This window comes from Hippocampus comes, unplaced genomic scaffold, assembly GCF_001891065.2.
Source record: "Hippocampus comes isolate QL1 unplaced genomic scaffold, H_comes_QL1_v1.1 scaffold57, whole genome shotgun sequence".
NCBI classification, from domain to species: Eukaryota; Metazoa; Chordata; class Actinopteri; order Syngnathiformes; family Syngnathidae; genus Hippocampus; species Hippocampus comes.
In genome coordinates this window covers 3,093,554-3,111,783 of record NW_017805039.1, presented here as the reverse complement: position 1 = coordinate 3,111,783, position 18,230 = coordinate 3,093,554, and the positions used below count along the sequence as shown (strand labels likewise).

Sequence of the window (18,230 nt, the reverse complement as noted above, 5' to 3'; positions counted from 1 at the left end):
ACCGGCCCTGTAGCTTATCGAGGAACACTTTTTGCAAAAAAACAATAATAAAATACGTGAGCAGTGATGAATGGGCCCTCGATGAGCCGACCAAAACTTTGAAAGACATCGTCGCATCAGGACCACTGAATCAATTGGAAGTATGTAGCTGAAATATTCTCATTTTGCGTTTTATGGCAATTCATCAAACTTTGCTGCCACGTTATGTCCACACACAATGACGAAAACCAAAAATGTCTGCAGTTTACCATATGGTCAAGTACACTGTGTGTAAAAAATACATATACCGTACTGTACTTGATTCATATTTATGGCAACAATGTGAGTTAGCAGAACAAAACACATTGTTTGTTCATGAATAATTTAATGAGTTGTCTTTCCTTATATCATTAAATTAGGGGCAATACAAGGGATGACAGCTCTGCGACTTCTCATTTATTTGGTGTCAAGAGAATATTTTTACCCCAGTTGAAGAGGATGCGCAAACAGCGCCGGAAAGAATGGTACACTCCGGTCTGCCTTTCCTGTGTCGCCATCGCATGGTGGCTTTGCCTCACTCGATAGCCGTTGTGGAAAATATCGCTACTCGACTTCTTCCGTCGATGTGACTCCTGGTGCTGGTCCAAATTAACCGCGCTGAGAGTGCGTCGGTACATGAGCAGCTTTGGCGGTATCATGGTGTCTAGGTGAATTTTTGCTGCCCTCCAGCCAAGGTTGCTTCTTAAAGGGTTCCCAGACCAATGTCTTCAAGGGATAAAAAGCAATAGATGAACAAGCGGGAGCCTTCTTCGAGTGTTAAAAGATCCAAACTTCTGCAAAGAAATGGTCAATGCCGACAAACAACACAGCTATAACTGCTCGACCTCTGAGAGATATTGTCCCTCTGAGCCAAATATCATCTCATTTTATATATCTATTTTTTTTTCATTTTGTAACAATGCTTTCAATCCCAAACACCCACTTTCACCTTTCATCAACCTTCCTAATTTCATTGATTCCATCAACACACACTGCTTTGCCTAAAATCCTTTCTGTCAAATGAAAAATGAATTTTGTTGGAGATTAAGGACAATCAAGACCACAAACGGAAACATTCCAGAGCAAAGAGATTAAATAAACCATGACTGATTTCAGCATTATTTTTCACAAGGCAATGAGCAGTAAATTCAGGTGAAAAGTGCTCATGGCAGACAGCTGCTCAAAAAAAAATTTATATATATATACATTATTTATTTATTTCCCTCAGGCCGAGAAAAAAAAATTCTCAATGAACTTCCGGTGACTCTGAAAACACGTGCGCTCATATGAGGAAAATCTCTTTGCCACACACGCCAAAGCCTCTTGTACACACGGGGGTTGAATGCACGTGTCAGCTGGCCAGATGCTCATTGAAGAGAAAAAAAAAAAAAAAAGGCTTTTCCGGAGGCTTCATTGAGGCTTTGCGAGGTAGCGCGCGTGTTCTAGCATGGGCCGGCGCACCGGGGCCTTTTATCAATCAGCAGTGTGCAGGATGCTTCATCTGGGATTATACCCCTGCTGGGATTAGATGATGCCATGCTCGACACAATTCACAGTCATTCATACTGAACTGATGGAAATCAGCCTCACATAAACGCCATGTTTTCAGCATCCACAATACTGGTACATAAGAGCATTTAATTTGTTTACTGTCTTAACTTCATGTGTTGGCCTGAATGTGAACTGTGCATTTCGCCGAATAGCTCGGTAACAATGGCCAAGAGCAATTAACGGGACAATCAACAATGCATTACAATGGCTGACTGATGACTCTGCATTCTGTAAATGATGTCACTTGCCGGAGAGTGACAAAACAAAAGCATTTTTGTTGTGAAGTGCGTTGCTACGGGTATGAACCTGGGTGGGTTGCATGAAAAAAAAACAAAAGAAAGAAATTACGCTTTAAATAGTTTTTGCCCTAACTATTACTGAAATGTATTATTATTATTATTACTAAAAAGATTGTTAGCCAAGTTAACTTGACACCTGATCTTTAAAGTCTAAAATTAAACATGCTTGTTTTTTTGCAATGTGTGAGGAAGCTGGAGTGCCATGAAGAATATGTAATAAATGATGGCGTGGCTCGTCTGTAATTCAAGGCTTCGTCAGATAGGTTTCAACTTCATGTAAAATGTACGTCAAACCTAAATGTACATTTAGGGTTGATGCTACCCGCAGTGCACAAAAGCACCACTTGGAGGCAGTAGCAGTTTGCATCGTGAGAGCCAGCGCATCCCTCACACGAGCCACCGAAACCAACACACCTCAGAGAGAGCAGGATAAAATCATTCATTCTATTGACAGAAACCAACAGTTTTACTCCCTTACTGACCGAGAATTAAAGGTGGACTAGCTACGGAGAGTTAGCATACGATAATCCCATCGCTCCCTCGGGAGCAACGCCATGATAAATCAGTTAAAGAGGGATTAATTTCTGCATGGTCTCATTCATTAGCCGCACGTTTTTCTATTCCACTCCATCGCCACTTCACAGGGGCTGTGTAGAGTGGACAAATTGACATGCACAAAGTGGCTTGTTTGCGCTGGTGCACGGTGGGCTGGACGTCACGAGGAGTCCGACAGGTGCTGTCGTTATAATGCATTGCACTTGCTGGGGTGTGTATCCCTTGGGCGTGAATGTAAACAAAAAGGATGCACTGGGAACGCACTGCAGGAAACTGCTTTAGCAACTGCCTTCGGCTTCCCGCTTAAGGGAGACAATCCTGTAGACACTTAAGTAAATGAACGAGGCAGTAATTACAGTTTCATGGATTGATTGTCAGTGAAACCATTGTACCTCTACCATCCAATGTAATTTGGTGCAGGTTGAGTCATGACATGTTGACTTTTTTCCCTCGTCATAGGAAAGAACACATCCATTTATTATTTTTCCAGACTGCTTATCCTACAGGGTCATACAAGTTTCTAAGATGAGAGTTTATATATCGACTTTTCACAACTTTGACCTTTGTTTATTTTTTTTTTTTTAATTCAGTTAGTTGTCAATAGCTTTGACAGTAAGTGTGCTAAATTTCAGTTCGTTTTCTGTTATTTTGTCTCATTAACATCCAATTTTAGTTCGATATTTATTTTGTTGGTTTCATTGTCGTTTCATTCGTTTTCTCAAACCAGAATAACCTTGTTCTCCTGTTGCCAACTGACTTCAGGCGGACGACACACCGGACTGGTCACAAGTCATTCACGGGGCGGACACTAGATGAGATGTCATATGAAGTAAAACAACACACCCATACATGTACAGCATACAATAATTACCCGCATATTCGCAGTTAATGATTCACATATTTACCTAATCACGTTTTTGGTTAATCTATCCTCAACTATTTGCTGGAAAATTCACATATTCATTTTTGCGTTCCTTCTAAAATTCCCTAATATACCACCAGATGGCACCAAAGCCTTGCCTAATCGAAAAGTAGTTGATTGGTGTCAAGGAGCTATGTTGACTGGGCATCAATCGCTCACATTTTTTGGGGAATTCGCAGGAGTGCTCCATCCCTTTGCCGATGATTACTGGCGGATTACTGCAAAATTAAACGTTTGATGGAGGGCTTCAGTGGTCATTAGCCATTGTCCTTTTTTTCAGTTTCCGGATATCGACAAAAATGAGGTGTTTGATGAGCAATTAACACTGCATCATCAAGGAGCAAAAGCCATTTGTGACATTTTAGATCAGTCATTCAACTCACTTACATTGCGATTGGACAAATATGAAACTGATCAAATTTGGACAGAGTTTCTGCTCGGCAGTGACAATTATGTTGGTGATATTGCTCTTATTTATGAAAAAGTAAACTACTTTCCTATGCTGCAGTTCTATTCATGGTTCTGTTATCATCATCGTATGTTTAATCCTCACCAGGACTGCAAGTTGTGAAAAAAAAAAAAAGTCACAGATCAAAATGATACCACTTCTGGGGCACTTGAGGTTCCAAGGCATGTGATTAATTGTGATTATTCATCCGGCACGTGAGGGTACCAAAACGCCACATTACACAATGCATGACCTGTATATTAATCACGACTCCTGTCCAAACTCATCACAGCGTGAATATCAACGGTGACTCGGACAGTCTCATTAGTATTCTGGAAGCTTTTTGCCAGCCCGTTGGGCTACGCAACATGCGCCGGCAGATATGCATGTTAATTTCATAAGCAATCCTTGGCAACGGTTTATGAAGCCTGTGGCATGTGGGAAAATATTACCCCCAGTAAACACTTGCCTCGCATGCCACAAGGAGTTTTGTTACAATCTCCTCGCCTCCGTTATAGATGAGAGAAATGCAACAGATATTCGAACCATAATTCTTTTGATTAATAAATCTGACATTTGAAATTTCATTCATCTTAGCTCCTGTTTTGCGCATTTCAGTCCAAATGCTCTCAATCCCAGGCCCAGATATAGGACATAAAAAAAAAAAAGTCACAGGTAAATACACCCGACAGAATGTCGAGCAGAAGCCAGAGCCCCATTTCACCGTCTTTCATCATCCTCATCAAGATCCCCGCTGCGGTGATTTTCTGAGGAGACGAGGACACCTTGCATCATGAGCACCAATAACCGGATTACTTGACCATCTCGAATTCATTAGAACACTTGAACTCCTGGTGGGATTCATTAGCCACGGTGGGGCGTTTCCAGAAACCCTCAATACCTCATAATTACTCAGCGATTTTATGACCCAGGTATTCCAAAAGTCTGCATACACATGTCCGTAAATATTAGATAGTTTCAACGCAAATTCTAGGTGTATTTTTAAATACGGGTTCGAGTTAAAATATATCATTTCAGGCCACATCTACATAAATTGCTATTAAAAAAGGTGTTCTTCATTTCTTCAGGCATCCATTAGGTCTAAGGCATTTATTAGGAGAAGCCTTTATTTGTACAAAAACATTTTTTATTATACAGTGTGTTCTCATATAGTGGTCGTGTGTGATTATTTAGCCAACTGAAAGGGAGTAGTACTTAAGCACCGGCCTTTATTTGTATAATCACATTTTTCCAATTGCATTTTTGGTGCATGCATTTTTTTATTCTCCAATATAAAGTATCTGAAATAGTGGCCAAGTGTGCTTATTTACTTGCGGAAAGGTTACCACGCATCTGCTTCGACAAAGGCTTTTATAAGAGGGGAGCCATAAATTGTACAGCCCCTGCACCAAAAAAAAAAACAAAAAAAAACATGATTTTAACTTGATCAAAAACCGTTACTCAATTGCAGAGAGTACCAAGCTGGTAGGAGTAAGTAGAAAGAAGGCGTTTCAATCTCGCAACACAATAGCATAATGCCGCATGTAAATATTTGTATAATGCCACATTAAACGCAGCGCAGGTAAACGAACTGAAGTGGAACCGCATTATTCCATTATTTGAGTCGAGCGTTTTATATTGTGACAGCATCATAGCTCAGGATCACATATGTAAGTCTCTGTTTGCGTTTGGCCGAGGTCCTGAGGTAGGAGTATTATTCACGGTATTACAAGCAGAGTAGCTGTGCACCCGAGCAAGACGGAGCCTTTATACTGCAGTGTAATTTAGGTCACAATACTCTGAACTCGCAGATAAAAGTAGGCCGTTATGTAATACAGGTTGGGGTGTTTTCCAGACTGCTCATGCAAGACTGCTCATTCGTGTGTTTGTGTGTGTGTGAGGAACTAATGCTAGTTCTTTGTGAATGCATCGCAATGCTGGGTCACTGTGAGCCATTTCAGGTGCAACGTCTAAACAAAAGACACATACACACAAGCAAAGTCACTCTCCTCCCCATTAGAAACTGCTATGCTCCTTTGAAATATCAGAGGAGATTTCCTGTCACTTTGCATGACAAGGCAAAGAAGATTGCAGCTGGGAGCCAGGGAGCCTCAGAGATGCACTCGCGGTAATAGCGAAACAGAGGGGGGAGGGGGGCGTCGATGGTCAGTGATAAAGAGGAGGGTTGACAGGTAAAGATTGAGGTCCAGTGGTATGAAAGAGGAGCGGTAAGATGCTTGCGTTGAGGGGAAAACCACTTTCAAACGGGAGCTGTGACGACTCACCGAGCCAGCTTCTGTTCAGGTAGACGGAGACGAAGACGGGAGGAACAGTGAAAAAGTCAACCACCGAGTTGACCTCCAGCCAGAACCACAGCTTGTCGTTGGCCGCTATAAACTGCGAGAAGAAAGAGGGGGAGTCAAAATCACAAACAGAAGCACCTACGCACGTTCACGGCAACTTGCGGTGACTCCACTCTTGCATCACCCTACTTGCTGATTCATGCCCCGTGGTTGGGGCATAAGTAGCTTATGAGTTGATTTAGTCACTTGTTAGTATGTCAGGCTCGCCAGAAGACTTTTGCTGGGATGACAGCAATGTAAAACAGAGCTCATTTGATCTAGGCTGTGCATAAATATAATTACGAGTTTGATACCGCAATACTTAAGACCCACTAAATTGAGATGCGTTTAGTGAACATTGTGCAAGGACTGACAAACAAATAGAACTGAATTGTGAGATATCACGTGAAACTGTTTTTCCCCATTTCCATCCGCCCATCCATTTTATGATCAGCTTTATCCTCACAAGGGTCGCGGGGGGTGCTGGAGCCTATCCCAGCTGTCTTCGGGCAGGAGGCGGGGGACACCCTGAACCGCTTGCCAGCCAATCGCAGGGCACACAGAGACGAACAACCATCCGTACTCACACTCACACCTACGGACAATTTAGAGTGTTCAATCAGCCTGCCATGCATGTTTTTGGAATGTGGGAGGAAACCGGAATACCCGGAGAAAAGCCATGCAGGCCCGGGAGAACATGCAAACTCCACAGGGAGGCCGGAGCTAGAATTGAACCCAGTACCACTGCACTGTGAGGTCGACGGGCTAACCACTAGGCCACCGGGCCGCCCGTTTTTTTCCCCATTTCAGTTTTCCCAATTTTTTGGGGGTATGGCGAAAACAATGCTACAAGACACACTTTGGAATTCGGCATTAGTTGCCGTCCTTCACAAAAAATGAGAACCTGAGCAGGCCATAAAATGCCAGCAAAAAAAAAAAAAAGATTTTTTTTTTTCCAGGTTGGAGCATGGTTTCAGTATTTAGTGGACAAGCACACTGCCTAAGAGCGGACAGAACGACTTGATTTTTCACGATATTTTTAATCAATAAAATTTTTCAGGAAGGAAAGGTTCATTCTCAATGATGGTGTGTTGAGACACAAGCATCACGTGTTGCTTACCCGCAGACCGAAATAAAGGAGGAAGAAGACATTGAAGGCCATGTCGATCTGTAACGTGAAGTCTTTGTAGAAGTTCTGGCAGGATTCTATAGGGCTGCAAAATACAAAAGAGATAAACACGTTGCTCAAAGGACACTTGTGAATTGATGATAACGGTGCTCTATTTTTTCATTTCCGACAGAGACACGCTCCCTGGATGAGTAATACGGCTGGATTCAATATCACCATATTAAAAAGAATCTTCTATATGACACTTCTGTTTGTGTGTTTTGGTCCTCCATCACAAGAAAGTGAAATGGGAGCCGAGCCAAAGAAATCGAGATTTTCTTGCAAGCTCTTATTAAAGGAACAACAATGTACTGTTTTTCCTCAATTGCAGATGCGTGGCCGTAGCACCATCTTGATGCGTCCATTGCATGTTTTATTCATTTCTTCTCAACCCATTTTTCATGGATTGATCCTAAAAAAAAAAAAAAAAAAAAAGTAATAAAACTGAGAACTCAGACAGAATGCGACCAACTTCATTCACAGATAGAATATGCGTCAGAGCTTTTGAGATTGCTCATCGCTGGACCGTCTTAAGTGACAAGAATTCAAAAAGCAGAAAAACGTGACTTGATGGGGTTTTTTTTGTTTGTTTTATTAATATCATCGTTCTACCCCACTACATTAAGAAGCTGCAACAACAGATATATTTGTAGTGTACCAAAAATAATAATAACAACAATAATAATTCAGGTTATTGTTAAACCAAAGCAGGAAATTATTGGTTATCGGTCGAAAATGTTCATATCGTGCATCACTACAACTAGTATGTTTGACTGTTTCTTTTATTTTCAAAAAGCCCATTATTTTGAGGTCTATTTTTTTTATGTTGCAGGATTAAAAAAAAAAAAAAAAACGATCGAAATGATTGGATCTTATCTACAAGCCTGATTGTGGCAAAAACATGATCGTCATTAATATTGTGCAGGGAACGTCAACATTCTTGATGCCATACTTCCGCGGGTGCTGATGTTTTGGCGAGCGACAAAGTAGGCAACTAATTCATTTTGTTTGTTACGTTGGTAAGTCTGAATAATTACACATGCCGTCTATTAGAGGGCCGGCGTATTTATTCAAGTATACAATGCACTGAGCGATTCATTGGGGCACGGCAGCAAGCAGAGCGCAGACCACCATTTGAGGAAATGCTGGATAATAAGATTCATGCAGAAAGAAGACAAATTCAGCCCGTCATCCATTCCGAAAATATCTTGCACTGCATTTTTTTGAAAGCACAAATATCCAACACGGATATCCCCCAATATGACAGACACTCCACTCGAGAGAATCTAGTGCATCCTCCTCGCCTGTCAAGGAGGAGGAAGCCACTAACTGGATGTTTCTTTTGCAAACCTGTCATCATGTCCATCCTCATGATGATTAACCATTAGTGAGCAGGCACAAAAAGCAATCACAGGCAGTCACCGTTGCATTCATCACTTGAATGTGTCCCTACCATCATCACTTCATCTGGAATTGGGTTTTTGTAATACATATTGATTTTTTAATTACCGTATTTTCCGCATTAAAAGGCGCACCTAAAAGTCTTCCATTTTGTTAAAAGCTCACAGCGCGCCTTAAAATCCAGTGTGCCTTGTGTATGGTCATTACGGTAATATGTCGACCCCAAAATGGCTCCTTGCTGGACACATACAATAGAAAACGGAAATAGAATAGCGGCAAGAGAGTTCAACGTTAACGAGTCAGTGTTATAACTTGTTGTTGGTTCAGTGAACTGTGTCGCTGCTTTATTAAATGAGTTTTTGTTGCAGCTCCGAATAAAGGAGAGCTGGTCAACAAATACAGGTACGTCTTCGTCTGTTTCCGTGCCTTTTCTTCTTCCGTTCGACTTGAGAGGCGTTCATGACCGCCTCCGAAAAACGTAAATTAACGATTACTTCAATGAAACTACGAAAATTGAAAATAATGCATCAAAACAGAAAATCAAGCGAGGAAATCACAAAATAAATTCTATAGCCGCCCTACAGAATTTATTATGTGATTTCCTCGTTTGTGAATACACAACAAAGGCGTACCTCCATCTAGTGGATGCATTGTAGATTGCGTTTTATAATCCGGTGCGTCCAATATATGAAAAACTTACAAAATAGGCCATTCATTGAAGGTGCGCCTCATAATCCAGTGCGCCTTTTAGTGTGGAAAATACGGTAGGTTTAAAATTTCGTGGGAAGAGGACCTTAGGAAACAAACAAACAAAAAAAGTCACAGATTCCATCACAATGTCTTTTTTTTTTTCAAAATTGTTCATGTATGGATCGCTAAATGGCTTGAGGCTTGAGTTACCGCAAAATGACCTCCAGAGGTGGATGAATGGGGCGTCGACATTTTTATCATCCATGAAATTGGATGAATGAGTCGAGACATGCCAAAGAGGTCTTCTTGCTCCAAGAAAATGATCCAACTTTTAATTCACACTGCCCGTCTCGGGCGTATCCTTAGGACTGTTCTGCTCTTTAAGATGATGTAAAAGCCTCGCCCATGTCCAAAGAAATTACAACCACTCGCGGCTATTGTTAAAAATAAACGCTTTGATTTGGTTGAAAGGCAATTTCCCTCGTGAAGTGCAATCAGATTGTGGGCAGAGGTTAATTTGAATTTGTCGCCAAAAAGGAGTTAGCGCCAATGTTGAGAATTTTCAATTAAAGAGTCATACATCAACCCGACAAATTTCCTCTGCCATCGCAACATAAAAAAAAATTTTAAAAAAGTTTTCTTACAAGACCATGCGTGCACACATACACACAGATGGCGCACAGTGAAGACACCATTTGGAGTGGTCACCATGGCGTCTCCCCCCTTGGGCTCCATTCTGGCCTAATTCTGACTAACTGCTCATCTCGAGTCATATGACCCAAAGCGTTCTCAATAACCCCGGCGAGAGCATGGCAGCGTGCAGCGCGGGCTTCACTGGTTAGTCAGCTTGACTTTGCATCAGGCCGAAAGATCACATCGAAATTCTGAAAGCTTTAATTTGGCCATTATTAGAAGTCAAATGACATTAGTGACTTGAGTAGAGAGAAGAAAAAAAAAGTCACAAAAGAGGCTGCTAAATAGCATTCAAAACATCCATCCACCCATTTTCTATCGCACTTGTCCTCAGAGTCGTGGGTCAGCTTGTCACCGAGTCCAGCTAATTTCATGCTTCAACAATTTTTTTTAACTTTTTTTTTTTTTTTTTTTTTTTTTAATCAGAGTTGCAAGTCATTTTTTCCAGATTTTTGTTGTTGTTGTTGCTCCGATTATCAATCTGCCATTATTTCGCTGGCACATATTGTTTTAATAATATTATTATATGTAACAGTCATATTTGATCATATTTATTAAGGGTTAGGGTCAGTAGCAGGTGCAATTTTTTTGTTAACAGTAAGCTTTTGTGGGTTAAAAAAAAAATGAAAATGAAAAATATCGATGTGCTCTAAAAGAAAAAGAAAAAAAAAACAGTAAAGACTTTTTGGGAATCAGCGTCACAAATACATTTAGGCACACATAAAAACATTTCTGGTGAAAATTTACAGTTGAACAGCACTTTGTGGGTGAAATGCTCGCTGGCCAATCACAGGGCATGAAAAGAAACACAATAAAGTCATAAAATGGAAGTGAAATTTAAAAATAATGCTGCGAGCAGTGATGAATGGGGCCTCGAGTAGAGTTACGACTGGTGCAAAAGCCAAGCTTTGGCCAATATGCATAGGCTTGACTGATTAATGTCATCCATTTGTCTGATATGTAGTTCCCTGTCAAAATTTGAAAGCAGTCAAAAAACGGCCTGTGCAGAAGCTTCTGGAAAGAGTTTCTGTGACGATTAGAAGCTCAATAGCAAACGCCAATCTTCACCAACATGTTCCACCCACACGCTATGACGAAAACGATCATCCATCTGTTCAGTATATCTCTTCAAATTTAGCAGCAATTGGATGCCTGTGACAGCACTGAAAACAACAAATTGATCCAAAGGTAGTTTCAGTGCGTAATAGCCCACTTCCTGTACACTTTTTCGGGAGTGACTATTAGAAATACAATGATAATGGCAATATCGCGATATTAAAATTGCCACATTATCTTTATCGTCATGTCACAATATTAAAAACACCACATCTGTTTCATAGGCCAGGTTATCTTCGATTTGTGCAGTTCCAGCACCCCCCCCCGATGGTTAGTTAATAAGTGTAGATTAATTTGGATTAGGCATGTTTTGGCCACCTGTGTCATGATAATTATATCATGTGGTTCATAGTGTGAAAATATCATATCTTGATATCTGGATATCATTTACATCCCTCGCGACTTTGTGGCTGCAACCAGCTCACTGACAATGCAATGTTCAACATGAATAGTGACTTTAAACACGCTAAACAAGGAAAATTAGCACCACAAAAGTGGATTTTCATTCTTTTTTTAATGCTATTTTAAACCATTTCATTTAATTTTGTTATACCTCGTATTATGTTAAAGGTCCAGGGCAGGTAATGTCTAACCTGCTGATCTTTTTGGGATTCAAGGCTCAACAAGTAGCTTCAACCCTTGTCATCATGGTAACAAAAGCATATTCTGTTGGCCCAGAGGGGTCTAAACAGGGGGAAAAAAAAATCTCCAAGTTGGAATGAAAGGAGGAGTTTCAACATCTATGATCTTGCAGCTCCCAAAGCAACACTGCCCAAAATAATATGAACATGTGAGCATTACACTGAACACCTCGGAAACAATTATAGAAAAATGATGACAGAATTATTGCACCGGATTGCGTTATCTCATCCCGTGTCAGCATTTCCAACAGGAAACGAATGTAAGACAAGACAAAAACCCCGAATGCCGCGTTGGGTGTGTGTTGGGCGGTGGGGTGTCACTTCACACCACACAATCACATAGGATTTCTGGCCAGGAGTTGCCAACGTCCCGCGGAAAATAGCCCATGGCCCGACGCGGCTCTTATTACGCCTTTAAGCCCTGGCCACAGCCCGGGGGCTAAAGCGTGACGATGGCAAGGAGAGAGACATGCTGAAAGAAAGGCAGAAAGATGTGACATAGCGACAGTCATAGAAGGCTGTGAATCCATGTGTGTGTGTGTTTGTGTGTGTGTGTGGATGGAAATAAATGGGTCCAAATCCCGGGGATTCCAACGCTTCTATAAAAAGCTCTCGTTTTCATCCGCAGTTTATATTTGTGAATGCCCCAAAAAAGAAAACTCCCCCCCACCCAAAAAAAAAAAAAACATGCCGCTTTAAGTCTAACCCCCCAATGGCTGCTGCTTATTTGTGAAGCTGGAAGTGATGTACACACATTTGCATTCGCACATACGACATACAGAACACAGGCTGCCCGAGGGGAACGCCACGGAGCACATTTGTCTATTTCGGGACAGAAAATGTTTCGTCACATTAAACTCCTCTGACCAAAAAAAAAAAACCACCTAAAAAAAACAACACACTGGCATATTTGTAAATTCTCATGTGCTCACAAGGGGCAGGAACTTAGGTTGATTATAACGCTTTAAAAATAGCCCAAAATACCATCGGTGAGACAATAGGCCTTTTGTTTGCCCTACTATGACCTTGACAAGCTGCAGGACTGACAGCGAAGGATTTTGCAGCCTATACCATAATGCATCACCGCTAATGAATGTTTTGATTCTACGTCTGCCAACGCAGATGTTGAAAGCGATTTAGGTCTAATCAGTAAATGTCTACCTGGAAAGAGTCTTTTCGAAGCGACTTAGCAAGAGGGTGGGCGGGGGGATGGGGGGGGGACGTCTGGGAAGCCAGGTTATTATTTAAATAATTCACTTAGGTCAAGGTAAAAATAGCACCAACATGGACGATGGATAAATACATCAATAACTCAGAGGAGGCTAAAAAAAAAAAAAAAAAGAATGTAAAAGAAGATTTATTAATAGGAATATGTTGTACGGAAAATAAAAATAGAACCGTCACTCATATTTTTGTAAAAGAGGAAAACAGCGAAAAGCCCTTCTCAACTGTTCTTTTTTTTTTTTTTTTTTTTTTATCATGACACAGGACTTAGTTATCGACGATTCTGGACAAAAACTAGAAAGAAGTACATTGATGTTTTTTTGTTTTTTTTCGGGGAATGAAAGTAAAAAGCTCTGCGTGGTAGATTGTTTGCTTTTTTTCTTTGCTTTCTTTTCGTTGGTCTTATAATTTTTGCTCTTGGAAATAATAATAACAATGACAAAAATAATAATAATAGTAAAGAACAATAAACCTGCCATGTATTTCAAGAACGATGTAAACAGTAATAATAACCATCATACATTATTGCACACATTTTAATTTCAAACACAAAATACAATTAATAAAAAGCTGAGTCTGTGTTTTAAAGATTGGTTCATGCAGCATTCACCCGCGATACTAAAAATAGAATTTTCCCTCTGCATTGTGGGGTGCCAGGCCTCCTTCACATCTCCATGGTGACTCTGAGTTCACGCCCCCTCCCACCCCCGGCCCCCCAAAAAATAAAAAAAAACTGCCCGGGCAACTGAGCGTGCAACTGCAAACTTAGCCGACTAATTAGCGACACAGACATTGCTATCATTAGAGTTTTAATTAGTGATTTCATGCAGCCCATTTGCATTTAGCAGCGAGTGGAAAACACACAAATCTCATTCGAAAACCAGTTTGGGAGAAGCACATTTTACTCTGGAGCAATGTTCCACGGTGTTAGCGCAGCAGTACTTCATACGATGCTCTTTATTTGGGGTTTGGTTTCATATCAAACGGAATAAAAAAAATATGTATTTCTAACATTTGAACCAATGTGAACCAAACCATGACCTTAAGCCCCAATTGATATGGAACGTTGGCATACCGTTTCACCTCCAGAGTTTCCACATTTAAGCGGTTTCACTGTTCTAACCGAACCTCTGACGGTAATCATAACGATGATGTGACCAAAAACGCGAGCAAGTTTCACACCCCAGCTCTAAACTGCCCATTCGTGTCAATGTGAATTGCTGTTTATCTACAAAGCCCCGCCGTGATTGGCAGGCGACCACTTCAGGGTGTACCCCACCTCTTGCCCAAAGTCAGCTGGGATAAGTTCCAGCTCATGTGTGATCCTAATGAGGTTAGGATGTTTTAGAAAGTGGCTGGATGGATGATCAAGGTCCCCTTTCGGTATCCGGGATATCCGATTGCAGGCGCTTTGCCTCAGTTTCAAAGGGGGAGCTAAATGAACGAGTGCCATTAATAATATGTTTGTGGATTGACATTTGGGGAATGGTGTCAGCTACTAATGGTGTCCTCTAGTGTTATACGGTCATCTCTGGTCCAAATGGAGGCTCTGGTATTCTGTCCTGACCTCACTGCCAGGTACTATCAACACCCCGCGGAGGAGGTCCGTATTTAGGAGAGTCTTCGCTGCCACAAGGTCTGCCAGGCCTCACCTCGCTCCTCGGCCATATTTCTCAGCTTACTCCATTAATTAGTCATCAGGAGCCGTTTCTGTTTCGGTGTTGACGTTGGTTACACGCTAATGATAGAGTTACAGGTGCAGCTTGATGTGGCTTTCGATGGTGTCTCTGTCAGGTTTTTAATTTTTTTTTTTGTACCATCGGCTTAACAAGGGCGAGGAGCGGAATACAGAAGTGGAGCAGGGACGCGCCTTTAAGAGCGGCCAGCGGTGACTTTGTCCTACATTTGTCTTTATAGGTTTGATGGGCGCACCCAAGAGGAAAATGAAGCAGAGGGATGAACGGAGGTGTCCACGCTGACGGTCGTGCGGGGGGAGGTGGGGGTAGCACAAACTACATCCTTCCGCTGACAACACCATCATATACTCTAACCTCTGTGTGTGTGTGTGTGTGCGTGTGCTAAAAGAGGAGCAGACAAAGCCTGAATTCAAACACGCCACGGGCGCAGATTGGAGGTAAACAAGCTCTCCGCAACAACAAACAGATGGGCGGTCATTCTCGGTGCTTACTGAGGCTTCATTCATAAACAGACCTCTCAACAACAGCATGTTTGCCAAGTTAATGACGACTACGCGAGCTCATTCGTGACAACAAACAATTAAGCCTTTTAAAACAAAGTCCATACTCGCTTTTTCGGATTTGTTGTGGTCGTACGGCACTGCCGCGCGTCCTATGGCATGTTGGCCACTAAAAAAACATTGACTCATGCGGAGGGCCGCGATGACTGCGAAAAAAGAGAAAGGCGAGCAGGCCCACGGTGACTGCAACACACAGCCGTCAATATTTAGAAGGGTAATCTCAATCATTAAAGGTTTGAGCACAAGTCATTGATTTATTTTTCTTCCGATCCTGTTGCCGTTCCTTTTCAGCGGAGGTAAATGAGGTGGGTTTATTTTTAGAAGCTACGTGAGCGAGAGTTAATTGAATTGTGCCCTGTGGTCTAATGCTACCGCTTCGTCGTCTTCTTCACGCATCCTCGCGCACGCAACACCTCACGCCAGGTAATAAGGAGTCAAGAATTGCCACCTTGTGGGATCACGGCGAGAATACTTGACGAAAACGAACGAGATGCTGCAGGATTGGTGTGACAGCTCGTGAGTAGGTGACAAGCCCGAGTGATAACGGACAGCCATTTGTGCCGTCCTTAAGTGATGCATTTTGGATGAGTTTGACGTTGGCAGCGTGGGTTGACTTTGGCCAGCCGATACACATTGAATCGAGCGTAATACAGCGAATCCTTATCAAGAGACTCTCGAGTTCCAGTCAGGTGTGTCGAAAACGTAGCATAAAAATTACACAAGCTGCGCAGTGATTATAATGTAGAAAAGCCCTCACTTTGTACAAGCTGCTCTAGTTTGATAAGCATTCCCCAGTGAGGGAGCCTGAGTTATTCACAATGCCAAAGCGTAGAGGTGGGGATTGGGGGCAATATGGACTGCCGCGCTGACGGCTTAGGCAATGCCTCTGATGCGGGGGGGCAATACGTTGAAACTGTAACATACTGGCCCAATGGTTGTACACCTGCCGGCCACAATATTAGAGCTGGCGTCCAAGTAAAAGGCGTTTCTAATATGCTGGTCGCCTTATTTAGTGGACCACAACAAAAATGTTAGCGTGTCAAGCAAGCACGTCGAGCGTTCCAAGAACAATGTCCGTGCATCCGCGTTTAATGCCATCTTCAGTTGGTGTTAATGTAACATGAACTCACTTTCTAGAAACGACTTGCTTGACTCTACAGTTTTACGAACTGAATCCCCGTGAAGTTGCACAATTTGAAATTTAACAATTGATGAGTTGTGCCTCCCAGCTGCTTGTATTCGACCTTACAAGTACCATAGATCAGTGATTCGCAACCAGTGAGCCGTGTGATTATCAAAATCTATTTATTTCCGAATAATGCATCCTTGTTCATCTATCTATGCTAGTGCCATATAGTGAAAGGCAATGCTGTTTGGTTACATGGTAGAAGTTATTTAATTTTCCTGTGTGTTTACTTGGATGACATTTTTTTTGCATGGTGCGCCTGAGGTTTTTCTCTTGCGAAATATGTCTCGGTTCATTAGAATGGGAAACACTGCCATAGAATGATAGACTGTTCCCTCCATGCAAATGAAATAGCATGGTGAAGTGCAAATGCCGCCTTTGACGTTCGCCCTCGGGGCTAGGACTGACAACATTTACAGGACTAAATGACTGCATGCACTCGACAGCCAGTGGTTTTGCAGTCAAACAAAACATGAGCATCGACGACTACTTGCAGAGAGCACAAATATCTCCACAGTGCAAGATTTATCAAGCATGTTCATTTTGCAGCCATTTTGAGCCCACTGCCAAGTTTTACCATCCATCGAAGCTTATTTGGATCTCTCAGGAATTTAAATCTTCAAAAAAAAAAAAAAAAAAAATGGAGGACTTTTGGGAGTGGATAACACTGCAGTGGTTGTCAGAGGGCTGCCAGGCCCGCAATGTGACGCTGGGTGACTGCCAACCAGGGAGATGCACCAACTGGCAACACACGCCCGTCTCACTTATTCATCCACACACAACTAAGCAAGATCCTCCACACACATACAGTATCTCCCCTGTCTCTGTTGCCATGGAAACTGACATGCCTTCCATTGACAAGACGCAGCCCCGCGTGTGCGCGCACGTGTCGGAGTGTGTAAATATGAGCATTTGCATTTCAGAGACTTCACGTATGATTCATTCGCGGTATGTAGGGCAACGTCGACGCAAGTCATGTTTATTTTACTTTGCGTGGCTCCATAAACGGGGAATATCATTCGAAATATCTCCAAGGAAGTATGAGATACTTACTCTGAGGAGTCTATAAAGTATATTCCAAGGGCCCCGATGCTGAGTGCAAATACCAACACCACCTGAGGAGACAGGAGAGACGAGTAAACGATTAACAAGCGATACTGGTGTACATCAGGATGTTATATTCAGATACTGTTGACGCGACACGTAATTAAACATCGTCTCGTCATGTTCGGGTTGCAAAGTGATGTACATCGAAAAGTCGGCTCAAAATAACGAACGCTCACCTTCATGTCAGCAAATAGAAGTGCTTTGGGGTGCTATCAAATGCTGACAAAATGATAATTGCATGGGCTGGATTAAACATGGTTGTATAAGGTTGCAGATAGGACATAAATAACGACAAGGTAAAGTAAGTTGATGCACCGAGTAGCACAAATATCAAGCCAGGCCTTGAAAAATCTTACGACCCAAATGAGTGCGCTCATCATCACCACAAGGTCGGTGCAATCATCTTACCAAAGAGCTGAACCCGTACGGCAGTGGTGCACAATAGTCTCCAATTCAACCCATTCAACAAAAGGAACAAACTGTGCTGCCTAACGGTGCCATTTATTATTGATGACGGAGCTTGATTACTTTCATGCGATGGCCCTTTAGATGGATCTGACACATTGTGCTCGAGGTATTAAGCACTTGGCTTACGTTTTTTTTTTTTTTTTT

The 18,230-nt window shown here is 42.0% G+C and overlaps 1 protein-coding gene across 42 annotated transcripts in view; it reads right to left on the bottom strand.

Annotated features, from left to right (window-relative positions):
* kcnma1a (potassium large conductance calcium-activated channel, subfamily M, alpha member 1a) overlaps positions 1–18,230 on the bottom strand; it is a 151,850-nt gene that overhangs the window by 59,351 nt on the left and 74,269 nt on the right. For all 42 annotated transcript variants that reach the window (XM_019864062.1, XM_019864063.1, XM_019864066.1 and 39 more), the window contains exons 3-5: positions 17,565–17,626; positions 7,256–7,349; positions 6,079–6,190 (exon numbers count right to left, since the gene is read on the bottom strand). In XM_019864062.1, the coding sequence (XP_019719621.1) occupies positions 6,079–6,190; positions 7,256–7,349; positions 17,565–17,626 (268 nt within the window). The remainder of the gene's footprint in view (positions 1–6,078; positions 6,191–7,255; positions 7,350–17,564; positions 17,627–18,230) is intronic.